This window comes from Astyanax mexicanus, chromosome 4 (assembly GCF_023375975.1).
Source record: "Astyanax mexicanus isolate ESR-SI-001 chromosome 4, AstMex3_surface, whole genome shotgun sequence".
In the NCBI taxonomy this organism is placed as follows: Eukaryota; Metazoa; Chordata; class Actinopteri; order Characiformes; family Acestrorhamphidae; genus Astyanax; species Astyanax mexicanus.
In genome coordinates this window covers 51370714-51383196 of record NC_064411.1, presented here as the reverse complement: position 1 = coordinate 51383196, position 12483 = coordinate 51370714, and the positions used below count along the sequence as shown (strand labels likewise).

Here is a 12483-nt window from a genome sequence, read left to right as displayed (position 1 = left end):
TGCAACATGACCTGTTTGATTTAATTGCCTTAAGTGACATCGCACATCCTGCCCTACAGTATTCATCCAGCATCCTGCATTACCTTTTTTGGCATGTCAGTGTAATCTATTAAAAGTTAGGCCTCATCAGTGTTGTTTAGGCTATTCCCTAAGGGTTTACGTAATGTAGGCCTTTAAGCTTTTTCCTTGTCTATTTATTCCTCAAACCCCGGAGCGTTTTTTTTTTGTTGGCCTCGCTGACGGCATTTCTCTGAGGGTTCATCTGTTAAGGCTTTCAAAACAGCCAAATCAATCGCATTAATGAGATCATTATTCGCCCGCTTTAATTGCTATTGGGGATGAGAAAAAAAGAAGCACAGATAAGAAATTGCTTCATCGCCCGAAATTTCATTTGGTTTCAATGAATACTTAATTGGAAAGTGTGTAACAGCTGTGACACTGCAAATCCATTTCACAGACGCAGTGTGTCCTAGAAAGACGAGCGGTGCCAGCGATGAGGTGTGTATGTTTAGACAGAAGGATTGCCAGGTCGTTTTAGGGGGTTCCACACCATTGGTCTCCATTACAGCACCAGGATGTGTTTATCTGTCCTTGCTATTGAGGTCTGAGCACTTTTTGTTCACTTCATTACTTTTACAACAAGGGCCATTGTTTAAAACGTGTCCTAAAACGTGACCTATAGCATCAAAAATGGAATGTTTAGACCAGAAAAAACATGCAGTCATAATTATAATAATTATAATACATTTTATTTGTAATGCACTTAACATTTGAAAGAAATCTCAGTGCATAAGCAAGAATTCGCGTATTTCACGGACTATAGGGCACAACACATTACAAGGCGCACTATCAATGAACGAGTCTATTTTCTAACATAGGATGCACCAGATTATAAGGTGCACTGGATTATACCTATAACTTTTTTCAACTTTATTAACAAAAACTCTCAACATTGTTTAGTTGTAGCACATAAAATACAAAACACTACACTCACTTTTTTTTCATTCCATTCCACAAATCCATCAAATTCTTAATTTTCAGTGTCTGAGTTGCTCAAAAACATGCCAGCTCTCACTTAAACTTTATTCTCACAAAAAAATCCCATCATAGGACATTATTTTAGTATCTATTTAATAACAATGTCGTAAATTTGTGCGTGAAAACTGTGTTTTTGTAGCGAAATGGCTATTTGTTCTCATTTAAGTGCTCTTCACTACTGAGGATGCCTACATCGAAGTGAACAAGGGTGTCGCCATGTTTTTCTGATGTAATCATTCAGTGTACGGATGCCCACACAGGACATATACGTGGTCATGTTACACCATTTTACATACAGATGCTAACAAACACAGCAACTAGGCTCCACAAGGTTTAAAGCTTTAGCCTCAATGCTAATAGATACACAAGCCAGGCTGTGTAAGGTTTAAACCATTTTAGCCACAATGCTAATAGATACAGCGGCCAGGCTCTCCAGGGTTAGAGTCACGATGCTAACAAACACTGCAGCCATGCTCTACAAGGTTGGAAGCACTTTAGCCACAATGTTAATAGATGGGCTAACAGCTGGGCTCAAGGTTTGTTGCTTTAGCTGCAATGCTAATAGATGCAGCAGCCATGCTCTACAAGGTTTGGATTTTAGCCATGATGCTACCAGACACAGCAGGCAGGCTTAGTAAGGTTTAGAGCCAGTTAGCCACAATGCTAGCAACCAGCCTTGGTAGAATTACAGCTGTGGTGCTAACAGACACAACAGCTGGTCTAAGTAAAGTTTGGCACCAGTTAGCCACAACGCTAACAACCAGCCTTGGTAGAATTAAAGTTGTGGTGCTAACAGACAAAACAGCTGGTCTAAGTAAGGTTTGGAGCCAGTTAGCCACAATGCTTACAGCCAACCTTTGGAGAATTCAATCTGTGGTGCTAACAGACACAGCAGCCAGCCTATATAAGGTTTGGAGCCAGTTAGCCACAATGCTAACAACCAGCCTTGGCAGGATTAAAGTTGCTGTGCTAACAGACACAGCAGCCAGCCACTGTAAGGTTTTGAGCCAGTTAACAGCTTTAATAGCAGCTGGTCTAAGTAAGGTTTGGAGCCATTTAGCCACAATGCTAACAACCAGCGTTTGCAGAATTAGAGCTGTGGTGCTAACAGACACAGCAGCTGGTCTAAGTAAGGTTTGAAGCCAGTTAGCCAAAATGCTAACAGCCAACCTTGGTAGGATTAAAGCTGTGGTGCTAACATATACAGCAGCTGTTCTAAGTAAGCTTTAGAACCATCTATCCACTATGCTGCCAGCCAACCGAGGCAGGCTTAAAACTGTGGTGCTAATGAACACAGCAGCTGGCCTTAGTAAGCTTTGGTGAAATTTAGCCACAGTGCTAACACCTGGCCTTGGCATAATTAGAGCTGTGGTGCTACCATACACGGCAGCCAGGCTAAGTAAGCTTTGGAGTCAGTTAGCCACATAGCTAACAACCAGCCTTGGCATAATTAGAGCTGTGGTGCTACCATACACAGCAGTCAGGCTAAGTAAGCTTTGGAGCCAGTTAGCCACATAGCTAACAACAAGCCATGGCATATTTAGAGCTGTGGTGCTAACATACACAGCAGTTATTCTAAGTAAGCTTTAGAACCATCTAACCACTATGCTATCAGCCAACCATGGCAGGATTAGAGCTGTGGTGCTAACAGACAAAGCAACTGGTCTAAGTAAGGTTTGTAGCCAGTTAGCCAGAATGCTAACAGCTAGCCTTAGAAGGGTTAGAGATGTTATTAGATTACAGTCTCCCCAGCACACACTGACCCTGAGTCTGAAAGGTCATCGGATTTCAAACCTCTAGCTTTTCAGCAATCAGCAGGACAGATCTGGTGGTTATGTAAGACTTTGAACTACTTTAGACTAAAATAGGTATCTGTGGCAGTGCGGGCCACTTCTCTACAGCACGTCAGCTCCACACACTCCTCCGTTAGACTCAGTACTTCTATTTTAGATCTGTTACAGTCACAACAATTTAGGTTTAATTAAGGTACATCTACGAGAATGGTACAAAAATGAGAAATGGCTAAAATAAAAAAAAAGATGCAGAGCTTTTAGACCTCAAATAATGCCAATAAAACAAGTTCATATTCATAAAGTTTTAAGAGTTCAGAAATTAATAATTGGTGGAATAACCCTGGTGGTTTTTAATAACAGTTTTTTTCATGAATCTTGGCACCATGTTCTCCTCCACCAGTCTTACACACTGCTTTTGGATAACTTTATGCTGCTTTACTCCTGGTGCAAAAGCAGTTTAAGCAGTTCAGTTTGGTGGTTTGATGGCTTGTGATCACCCATCTTCCTCTTGATTATATTCCAGAGGTTTTTAATTTGGTAAAATCAAAGAAACTCATCATTTTTAAGTGGTGTATTTTCTTCCAGAGCATTATGTTGTACTCTGAGCTCCCATTGCTGACAAAAGGATTAGCTTGTCCAGTCCCTGTAGAACAGTACCGCCAATAAAATAATGCTCTCTGGAAGAAGAAAAAACATGGCCCGGTTGGTACCATGCTTAATGCCAGCCATTAGTTGACTGTTCCAGTCAGTACTTATGGGATGATGATTTGGGGACTTAGGGACTTGAGGATGTGGTGAATTGATGGTCATATAACTAACAGCCTGAACAGCAGAAACAGTTATTCCAACAAAAGCAGAATACACTCTTTTTGATATCCTGATTTCTACAAAAAAAAAAAAACTAAATATAATCATGGTATTTTAAAGTGGATGGCTCTTTAGGTGTGAGCAGATCAGATACTGCAGCAGTGCTGCTGGAGTTTTTAAACACTGTGTTAAATTGCTCAGTGTCCTCCACTCTATTACTGTAGATACTACTGTAAAGTCAGAGACAGAAGCTCTGAATTTGTGTTGGTTGTCCTACTGTCCTTCATTAGCTTCCCACAAGATGTTATTGGTGGAATGAGATGTTTAAGAACTCCAGCAGCACTGCTGTATCTGATCCATTCGTACAACCAGAACAACACACACTACTAACACTACACTCATACACTACCACCATGCTAATCAGTATTACTGACTGCAGTGCTGAGAATCAAAGACCCACTACCCATATAATAATAATAATAATAATAATAATAATAATAATAATAATAATGATAATAATAATAATAATAATAATAATGATAGCTTCTCTGCACTGAAAAAAAAATAATGCGTAAAATTTACTTAAAAGTTTCGCAACTTTCTGCATTTGCTTTTTCTTAAGTAAATTTAATTTCATGTAAATTTAAGTAACTTTAACTCGGTTTCAAGACTTAAATGTTACACAGAGTAAATAAGTGAACTGAACTTCAGTCAATCCTTTCTTTAAGTAAACTTTATTTAAATTTATTTTTGCTGAATCAATCGTTTCTTTTAGTAAACTTTACTTCATTTATTTTTACTGAATCAATCCTTTCTTTGAGTGAATTTTATTTAATTTCTACATACAATATTACCTAATTACAATTACTTAATTTATACAATATCATTATATATAAATCTCGTTAAAATACACAATTAAATATTTACATAATCTCAAAGATTTATTTTGTAAGCAGACTAAGTCTCACTGTCTCTTTTTGGTATAGTAAAAAGAATGTATTACATGCCATCCATGTGTTGAGACAGTGTAATATGTGTGTTTTAACTAAAAATATTTAAATTTCAGGAATTATAATATATTATGTATCATAAATTATTTGAGTAATATTGTATAAATGAAGTAATTGTAATTGGATAATATTGTATGCAGAAATGAAGTAAAGTTTACTAAAAGAAAGGATTGATTCAGCAAAAATAAATGAAGTAAAGTTTACTAAAAGAAAGGATTGATTCAGCAAAAATAAATGTAGTAAAGTTTACTAAAAGAAAGGATTGATTCAGTAAAAATAAATGTAGTAAAGTTTACTAAATATTACAACCCCTGGTGGTTTTTAATAACAGTTTTTTTCATGAATCTTGGCACCATGTTCTCCTCCACCAGTCTTACACACTGCTTTTGGATAACTTTATGCTGCTTTACTCCTGTGCAAAAGCAGTTTAAGCAATTCAGTTTGGTGGTTTGATGGCTTGTGATCACCCATCTTCCTCTTGATTATATTCCAGAGGTTTTTAATTAGGTAAAATCAAAGAAACTCATCATTTTTAAGTGGTGTATTTTTTTCCAGAGCATTATGTTGTACTCTGAGCTCCCATTGCTGACAAAAGGATTAGCTTGTCCAGTCCCTGTAGAACAGTACCGCCAATAAAATAATTCTCTCTGGAAGAAGAAAAAACATGGCCCGGTTGGTACCATGCTTAATGCCAGCCATTAGTTGACTGTTCCAGTCAGTACTTATGGGATGATGATTTGGGGACTTAGGGACTTGAGGATGTGGTGAATTGATGGTCATATAACTAACAGCCTGAACAGCAGAAACAGTTATTCCAACAAAAGCAGAATACACTCTTTTTGATATCCTGATTTCTACAAAAAAAAAAAAAAACTAAATATAATCATGGTATTTTAAAGTGGATGGCTCTTTAGGTGTGAGCAGATCAGATACTGCAGCAGTGCTGCTGGAGTTTTTAAACACTGTGTTAAATTGCTCAGTGTCCTCCACTCTATTACTGTAGATACTACTGTAAAGTCAGAGACAGAAGCTCTGAATTTGTGTTGGTTGTCCTACTGTCCTTCATTAGCTTCCCACAAGATGTTATTGGTGGAATGAGATGTTTAAGAACTCCAGCAGCACTGCTGTATCTGATCCATTCGTACAACCAGAACAACACACACTACTAACACTACACTCAAACACTACCACCATGCTAATCAGTATTACTGACTGCAGTGCTGAGAATCAAAGACCCACTACCCATATAATAATAATAATAATAATAATAATAATAATAATAATAATAATAATAATAATGATAATAATAATAATAATAATAATAATAATAATAATAATAATAATGATAATAATAATAATAATAATAATAATAATAATAATAATAATAATAATAATAATAATGATAGCTTCTCTGCACTGAAAAAAAATAATGCGTAAAATTTACTTAAAAGTTTCGCAACTTTCTGCATTCGCTTTTTCTTAAGTAAATTTAATTTCATGTAAATTTTAGTAACTTCAACTCAGTTTTAAGACTTAAATGTTACATAGAGTAAATAAGTGAACTGAACTTCAGTCAATCCTTTCTTTAAGTAAACTTTATTTAAATTTATTTTTGCTGAATCAATCGTTTCTTTGAGTGAATTTTATTTAATTTCTACATACAATATTACCTAATTACAATTACTTAATTTATACAATATCATTATATATAAATCTAGTTAAAATACACAATTAAATATTTACATAATCTCAAAGATTTATTTTGTAAGCGGACTAAGTCTCACTGTCTCTTTTTGGTATAGTAAAAAGAATGTATTACATGCCATCCATGTGTTGAGACAGTGTAATATGTGTGTTTTAACTAAAAATATTTAAATTTCAGGAATTATAATATATTATGTATCATAAATTATTTGAGTAATATTGTATAAATGAAGTAATTGTAATTAGATAATATTGTATGCAGAAATTAAGTAAAGGTTACTAAAAGAAAGGATTGATTCAGTAAAAATAAATGAAGTAAAGTTTAGTAAAAGAAAGGATTGATTCAGTAAAAATAAATGAAGTAAAGTTTAGTAAAAGAAAGGATTGATTCAGTAAAAATAAATGAAGTAAAGTTTACTAAAAGAAAGGATTGATTCAGTAAAAATAAATGAAGTAAAGTTTACTAAAAGAAAGGATTGACTGAAGTTGAGTTCACTTATTTACACTGTGTAATATTTAAGTCTTGAAACCGAGCTGAAGTTACTTAAATTTACATGAAACTAAATTTACTTAAAAAAAGCAAATGCAGAAAGTTGCGAAAGGTTTTTTTAAGGAAATTTTACGCATCATTTGTTCAGTGTGTGGTGGTCTTGTTGGGTCCGTACCACGGAAAAATATACATAATCTACATGCAAGGTCTCCTTTGATCCATTTTTTGTTTTATGCAACCCATTACAGGCTGTTGGCCTTAGTATTCAGGTTGTTGCTGCTCTTTGTTCCCAATCTGTAGGAACATCTACAACGGCATTGATCTGCTTTATTCCGTTCTAACTGGTCTACCTGCATTTTAAACAGGTACTCCAACCCTTGTTAGCGAGTCCCTGATTTCCCCCTGGATTACGGTCAGCCTCAGGTCCTCTCAGACAGGTTCTGAAGTGGCTGGAGGACCAACAGCACCCTCTTTTCCTATTCGTGTTCATCTACGCATCCGTCCCACGTGGCGATGATTTATTAATGCCTCCTCAAGAGCAGGGCTGGAGTCAGCGTGGGCTCCCACGGCTCCACCTTACATCGTTATTTATCACCCACTGCTTCAGGCGGCGTATTGACCTGCGTTCTCAATCCTTTACAATGTGCGGCCAACGAGCCAGGTGCTAATGAAGACTCTTACACTTAGAACCATCAGTGTACAGGGGTTGGACAATGAAACTGAAACACCTGGTTTTAGACCACAATAATTTATTGTGGTGACGGACAGTTCTGGTGGAAACAGGAGAGTTGAGGTGCACATTGAATTCTGCCGTGATTTGATCAGCCGTGGTTTTATGTTTTTTGGATACAATCTGGGTTAGCACCCGAACATCCCTTTCAGACAGCTTCCTCTTACAGCGTCCACAGTTAATCCTGTTGGATGTGGTTGGTTCTTCTTGATGGTATGCTGACATTACCCTGGATACCGTGGCTCTTGATGCATCACAAAGACTCGCTGTCTTGGTCACAGATGCTCCAGCAAGATGTGCACAAACAATTTGTCCTCTTTTGAACTCTGGTAAGTTACAGTTGAGTTCAGTTAAAAATCAGTGTACTCATTTCTAGACAGAACCCTTAAACTGGTAAATCCTGGCATAAAAGACAATGCTACAGCAAAAAAAAAGCAATGTTAATATAGGTTAAGGTTATTAGCCAATGTTCTAATGATGAGGTCAATGGCCGACATTGCTGTGATAGTGTGCTAAAGCAATGGTACTGATTTGGAGTGAGGATGGTAACTAATCACAGCATACTGTATGTTCTAAGCTTTAAAGAAGGAACCCTTAAATTGCATTTGCTTTTTTTAAGGTTTAAAGGTTTAAAAGTTTCCTTATATTTACACATTTCCTGTTCTCTTACCAATAAAGGATCTTAAATCGTTCTAGACCTGATGGACAGTTCTATGACAAACCATTTATTGATTTGGGTCCCTTACAAAATTTTTACATAGGTTCTTTATGCACCAATTTCTTGTACAAGAAGGTCCAACAAGTATAATTCTCTGTCCAAAACTTTGGAGAACCTTCATATAATGGCTTTCTGAAGAACAATCTATAAAGGCAATCTGAGGACAGTCCATAATTGAGTAGAAAGGGTGGTAACAAAATAATGGTTCTTTAGGAAACTAAACATGGTTCTTTTGTTCTCAAAAAAAAAGCGTATGGTACAGTACTCTTCTATTCTGGTTCTTCTATTTGATCCATCTACAGTTTGGAAAAAGTTCATATGTGTGAAAACAAACCAGAGATTATGAACTTCTCCCCCAATCAAGGCCTAATACTGTTTTCTGAAAATTCAATCAAAATATCGCAATACTATGCAATTCGCAATATTTTCTTACATTGCGTGAATTTTTCTATATGATTTCTAACAAATTAAATCAAGACAAAGACTCTGGAGCTTTGTTAGACAACAAACTGCAACCAGCAACCCTCTGCTCAACTTGGAGAACACTTAAGCTGGAGGACTTTCACCAACGAGAATGAACGATTGAAGAACTTTCTGTAATTGGGCTAATCATGACCAAGCAACCCAATCATAGCCCCCAAAACCCAACTATAGCCCCCCACAACCCAACCATAGCCCCCTACAACTCAACCACAGCCCCCTACAAGCCAACCATAGCTCACCAAAACCCAACTATTGCCCACCAAAACCCAACCATAGCCCCCTACAACTGAACTATAGTCCCACACAACCCAACCCTAGCCCCTAAAACCCAACCATAGCCCACCAAAACCCAACTTTAGCCCCCTACAACCCAACCATAGCCCACCAAAACCCAACCATAACCTTTACAGCCCAACCATAACCGCAAAACCCAACCATAGCCCTCCAAAACCCAACCACAGCCCCCTACAACCCAACCATAGCTCACCAAAACCAACTATTGCCCACCAAAACCCAACTATAGCCCCCTACAACTGAACCATAGTCCCACACAACCCAACCCTAGCCCCTAAAACCCAACCATAGCCCACCAAAACCCAACCATAACCTTTACAGCCCAACCATAACCGCAAAACCCAACCATAGCCCTCCAAAACCCAACCATAGCCCACCAAAACCCAACCATAACCCACCAAAACCCAACTACAGCCTCCTACAACCTAACCATAGCCCACCAAAACCCAACCATAGCCCCCCAAAACTCAACCATAGCCCCCCACAACCCAACCATAGCCCCCTACAATCTAACCGTAGCCCCCACAACACAACCATAGCCCGCCACAACCCAACCATAGCCCCCCAAAACCAAACCATAGCCCCCCACAACACAACCATAGCCCACCAAAACCCAACTATAGACCCCTACAAAACTCAACCATAACCCCCCCAATCCACCACCACCCCCCCAAAGCTCCACGAGCTAAATGAAGCTCTATATCTAGCATTGCTTCAACAAATCACACACTACAACACACAGGATGGATACTCACGAGAAGCTGCACGAGCCTTGACGCTGGCCGTGCACGCGCTGAGCATCCCCAGCATCCAGATCAGCTCGAGCCCTGGAACCCGGCCCATCTTCACTTTTATTCCAGTGTAAACAAAGAAGCACCGCCAGGAGCGCGCGCGCGAGGGTGTGTTGTGATCACCCCCTGATCCCACCCCCAACCCCAGTCTCGGAGGGTCCTACGGAAGCCAGCTGTAGCCCTGCTGCGTCTGTTCTGCTCCTGCTGATGATGTTGTTTTGCTCCGTTATCTCAGGCGGAGGCAGCAGTCATCCCCGCAGCGCGAGACCAGGCGCATGCTCTCTCACAGCATCCCAAGCGCGAGCCTCGCTCCTCCGCGCGCCCCGTTCGCATCGTCCTCAGCCGCCGTCAGCCCGTGCGACCGTCGCTGTCCAGGTGCTGAAGTTAATGAGCTGCTGCTGCTGATCTCGCTCTACCTCCTCCCCCTCCCCGGGCGCATGCGCAGTGGTACAGCCCACCCAGCACACATGGGGGACACGAGGAAGAGGAAGAGAAAGAGGAGGAGGAGGAGCAGGAGGAGGGGTGGAGAAAGAGAGAGAGAGGGAGAGAGAGAGAGAGACAAAGAAAAAAAGAGAAGGTGGAGAGGGGGGGGGGTGAAAAAAAAGGCACAAAGGAACAGATAAGGTAGATGCAATATATATATATATATATATATATATATATTTATATATATATATATATATATATATATATATATATATATATGTACAGCTCTTAAAAAAAATACGAGACCACTTTGGTTTCTGAATCAGTTCCTCTGATTTTGCTATTTATAGGTACATGTTTGAGTAAAATGAACATTGATGTTTTGTTCAATAAACTACGGACAACACCCCCCCCCCCCCAACAAAAAAAAAAGATGTAGAGCTTTCAGACCTCAAATAATGCAAATAAATCAAGTTCATATTTATAACATTTTAAGAGTTCAGAAATCAATATTTGGTGGAATAACCCTGGTTTCTAATCACAGTTTTCTTCCATCTTGGCATCATGTTCTCCTCCACCAGTCTTACACACTGCTTTTAGATATATATAGTGGAAAAGTATTTGCCCCTAAGTTTCTTTTGTTTTTGCAATTTTGTTTTAATTAGCCTTTAAGATTTTAAAACAACTTTAGTATCAACAAATAACAAATATATATATATATATATATATATATATATATATATATATATATATATATATATATATATATATATATATATATATATATAAAATCCCTTTTAAAAAGCTGTTTTTATTTATGAAGAGGAAAAAACTATCCAAATCAATCTGGCCTTTAAATGTCAGAGCCCTTAGAATTCTACCCATGAAGTGTGTAGGTTCTTTCAGCTTATTTCTTTGTGTTGGCAACACTACACTCTTTTTTGTCTAGCACCATGGGTGTGGACATGGGCGTGACCTGTTTGACCTGTTTGACGTTTGTCCTGACCCTCCTAGTGTTGGAGGCATTACTGATATTAAGAATTCAAATGAACAGGGATTGTGTAATTGAGCTTCCATGACAGCTTAGACGACAGCTTTGCACATCTTGGCTGGATTTTCTCAGTCAGTTTTATGAGGTAGAGTCACCTGGAATTCAGGCTTTCAGTTAACAGCTGTGCTGAACTCATCAAGAGTTAATTACTTGAATTTCTTGTCTCTTAATAAAGTGTTTGAGAGCATCAGTTAAAGTAAAGTAGTGAAGAGGTAGAGTTACAGGTATACAGTGAATAGTGAATATTTGAGGAATGTTCTAATCCATACAACTCAACTAAGTAAAGAAAAATATGAAGGTCAAATTTCAAGAACTATGCTCAGTAAGCTCAAGTGCAGTTAAAAAGACCATCAAAAATGCTATGATGAAACTGGCACTCATTAGAGTTACCCAGATAAGAGCACCTAAATGGTTCTTCACAGAGTATGGTTTTGATTTTCTAACCTTTGAATGGTACTCTATATATACACTTTTCATATTAATAATCACACTTGCTAAATAGGGGGTTTCATATATTAATTTATGATTATGTGAGTTTATATATGTCACGTGAGGCTGATCCAACTGTTTCAGCGTCCTCCAGTAGCGCTGCTGGGCTTCTGTCAGATCACTGATCATACAGAATTTTCCCATGTAAAGAAATACACTCAGATTACAGGGCCCAGTGTTTAATACTGAGATAATAATGATGATGGTGATGCTGTAATGTTTAGAGTTTACACAGTTATAAGAGGCGGTTCTATTTACAAAGGAACACCTGAGATCTATAATATTACAGGTAATATGAGCCTTGTAGGTAGATCTGCAGGGTCATATGAAGAAAGAAAGAAACCAAAAGAAAAGTCAATCAAAAAGGGTCTTAAAGCTTTAGAAAGAGAGAATAAGTATCAGAAAGATGGACAAAAAAGTATTTAGGAAAGACAGAATCAGGAAGAAAGATGCAGGAAGAAAGAGTAAGGAAAAGGGGTGGCCAGAATGAGAGAGAGAGTCATGGATATATATATAGAGAGAAAAAGAGTCAGAAGAAGATTCAGAATGAGATTCAGAGTTTGAAATAAAGAGAGTCGGAAAAAAGGGCCTGACCAAAAGTCCAAAAAGCATTAGAAAGGGAGAATCAGTAAGTGAAAGGTTCAAAAAGATAAAGACTC

General features: G+C 38.1%; 1 protein-coding gene across 1 annotated transcript in view; it reads right to left on the bottom strand.

Annotated features, from left to right (window-relative positions):
- The window catches only part of cntnap2b (contactin associated protein 2b), a 96026-nt gene extending 85738 nt beyond the window's left edge, over nt 1-10288 (bottom strand). Inside the window, exon 1 of the mRNA XM_022678712.2 lies at nt 9823-10288. Coding sequence (XP_022534433.2) covers nt 9823-9910 — 88 coding nt within the window. The 5' untranslated portion in view covers nt 9911-10288. The remainder of the gene's footprint in view (nt 1-9822) is intronic.
- Between the last annotated feature and the right edge of the window lie 2195 nt (nt 10289-12483).